At 37.4% G+C, this 2,360-nt stretch overlaps 1 protein-coding gene across 1 annotated transcript in view; it reads right to left on the bottom strand.

Moving 5' to 3' along the window:
• LOC106870407 (venom phosphodiesterase 2) overlaps nucleotides 1–2,360 on the bottom strand; it is a 93,319-nt gene that overhangs the window by 36,042 nt on the left and 54,917 nt on the right. The window contains exon 11 of the mRNA XM_052976061.1: nucleotides 1,024–1,173. Within this exon, the coding sequence (XP_052832021.1) occupies nucleotides 1,024–1,173 (150 nt within the window). The remainder of the gene's footprint in view (nucleotides 1–1,023; nucleotides 1,174–2,360) is intronic.

The raw sequence follows: 2,360 nt of genomic DNA, 5'->3' as shown, positions 1-2,360 counted from the left end.
TAAGTTGCACCAAAAGTAAATGGCTTTTGCTATAGCCTTGAACTGATAAATGCTTTATGAGTGTATCTGCTAGACAAAAATTGAACTGGAACCTGGAGTGTATGTGTATATTTTATCTATCTATCTATCATACACACACACACACACACACACACACACACACACACATATATATATATAAAGGTTATGAAGGGTATTGGATTCAACCAAACCCAAGGATACAGGTAATACCGAGTAAGTGCTGTATACCGGCTAGTTTTGCCCCTGTCGTTGTATAAACATGAGTGGGGAATATAACAGGTCGTGTATTAGCGTGTGTATGTATAAAGAGAGAAAAAGATAAAGAGACTAAGGGCAAAGTTCGAAATATTATATGCATATATATACAGGGTTGGCCAAAAGTGACCAGTAAACGAAAGTCACCAGTAAATCAAGAGTCCATAAATACTATCTGTAATTTTGTATTGATTTGAATGGGAAAATGTGTCGCTCAAGAAGGACTTCAGTTTGAACAATTTTCATGATGTTACATATTTAGATATTTTTATTAAATTCATTCAAGTTGTTAAACACAAATAAATCCTGGAATTAAATTTTGATTTACTGCCAAGTGACTTTTGGCAAACCCTATATATATATATATATATATATATATATATATACACACATAAATAATACAAAATGGGACAAGAACGCAAAAAATCCAGACAGTTAGGTGATACAAAAAAGGAGGAAGAAGGACTTCCTTGAAAAGTCTGAGGAGGGGGTGAGTGGTACTTCCTAGAAAATTCCAAGGAGGAGGAAAGAGGAAGAAGGGGAGGAGGAACTTTGAAAATTCCAAGAAGCGGGTGAGTGGAACTTCCTGGAAAAGTCCAAAGAGGGGCAGGAGGGGGAGATAGGATGCAAGCAGCAAGGCTGCTATGCATGCGAGACTCCAGGAGTTCCAACAAAACCTGAATTAAAAACAACAACAACAACAATGACCAGAACAGCAACAACAACAAGAACAATAATAATAATTACTTTTTATGAATTCCGTTTTGCCTGATGTACTGGTAGAGTTTCCTTCTGCCAAAGCTATCATAGCAGATGTCTTTCCATTAATCTGCCATTCAATATCAGAGTTATTAGATGGAAGCTGAATTGTCAATTCTGGGGAAGTCTTCATGATCCCTATAAATAGAAGTAAATATATAAATGAAGACAAACATAAACAGTCTGAAATAGATTTTCTCTTGGAATGTATATAAATCTTACACAGTAAAATCGATAAAAAGAATACAGGGAACTTGCCATGAGAAGTGGAAAATTCAATGTTTCAGACAATATCCTATTTCAGAAAAAAGCTGAAAGGCTAGAAATGAAATAACAGTTTCACATCTAAGTTAGTCTTTGGCACATTGTAGGTGCATCATGTCACCATATGAGTTTTCTCCCCTGTAGAAACAGAGCAGTGGCAGGGGAAACAATTCTAGAGAGAATGCTGTGTGCTAAAGGTAAAAAAAGAAATTTCTAGCTGCAACTTAGGGGATGTAACACTCTGCTTTCTCTCATTTATTTCTCTCCATTCAACTTTTCTATGAAGAAGGACAAATCAGGTTCAGTGAACTCTTTTTTTATCCATTTCATGGCATGATACAAGCCTTGTTGCTGTAGACCAACCCCCAGCTTTTTTGAAGTCTGTCTGATTATATGTCTTCATCTGAAAAAATGGTTATATATATATATATATATATAGAGAGAGAGAGAGAGAGAGTGTGGCCGTTGCCAGTACCGCCTGACTGGCTTTCATAGGATTTTCGAGCGAGATCATTGCCAGTGCCCCTGAACTGGCTCTTGTGCGGGTGGCACATAAAATACATCATTTTGAGCGTGGCCGTTGCCAGTACTGGCTGACTGGCCTTCATGTGGGTGACACGTAAAAGCACCCACTACACTCTCTGAGTGGTTGGCGTTAGGAAGGGCATCCAGCTGTAGAAACTCTGCCAAATCAGATTGGAGCCTGGTGTTGCCATCCGGTTTCACCAGTCCTCAGTCAAATCGTCCAACCCATGCTAGCATGGAAAGCGGATGTTAAACGATGATGATGATGATGATGATGATATATATATTATATATATATGTGTGTGTGTGTGTGTGTGTGTGTGTGTGTGTGTGTGTGTGTGTGTGTGTGTGTGTACATATACATATATACAGGGTGCGTAAGATATTTGAGGACAGCTTTATGTTTATAAAAAACAGATGTATAGTAACAGATAATAACCTTATTTATCACAAAATACTATGAGGATAAGAATAAACCTTCTTTTCTATAATGTTATTCAATAAAGCCACCTTCAGCTCCAACAACTGCTTCTATA

The sequence above is a fragment of the Octopus bimaculoides genome, chromosome 23 (genome assembly GCF_001194135.2).
Source record: "Octopus bimaculoides isolate UCB-OBI-ISO-001 chromosome 23, ASM119413v2, whole genome shotgun sequence".
NCBI classification, from domain to species: domain Eukaryota; kingdom Metazoa; phylum Mollusca; class Cephalopoda; order Octopoda; family Octopodidae; genus Octopus; species Octopus bimaculoides.
Note: the sequence above shows the minus strand (reverse complement) of the source record. Positions and strands in the feature narration are given on the sequence as shown.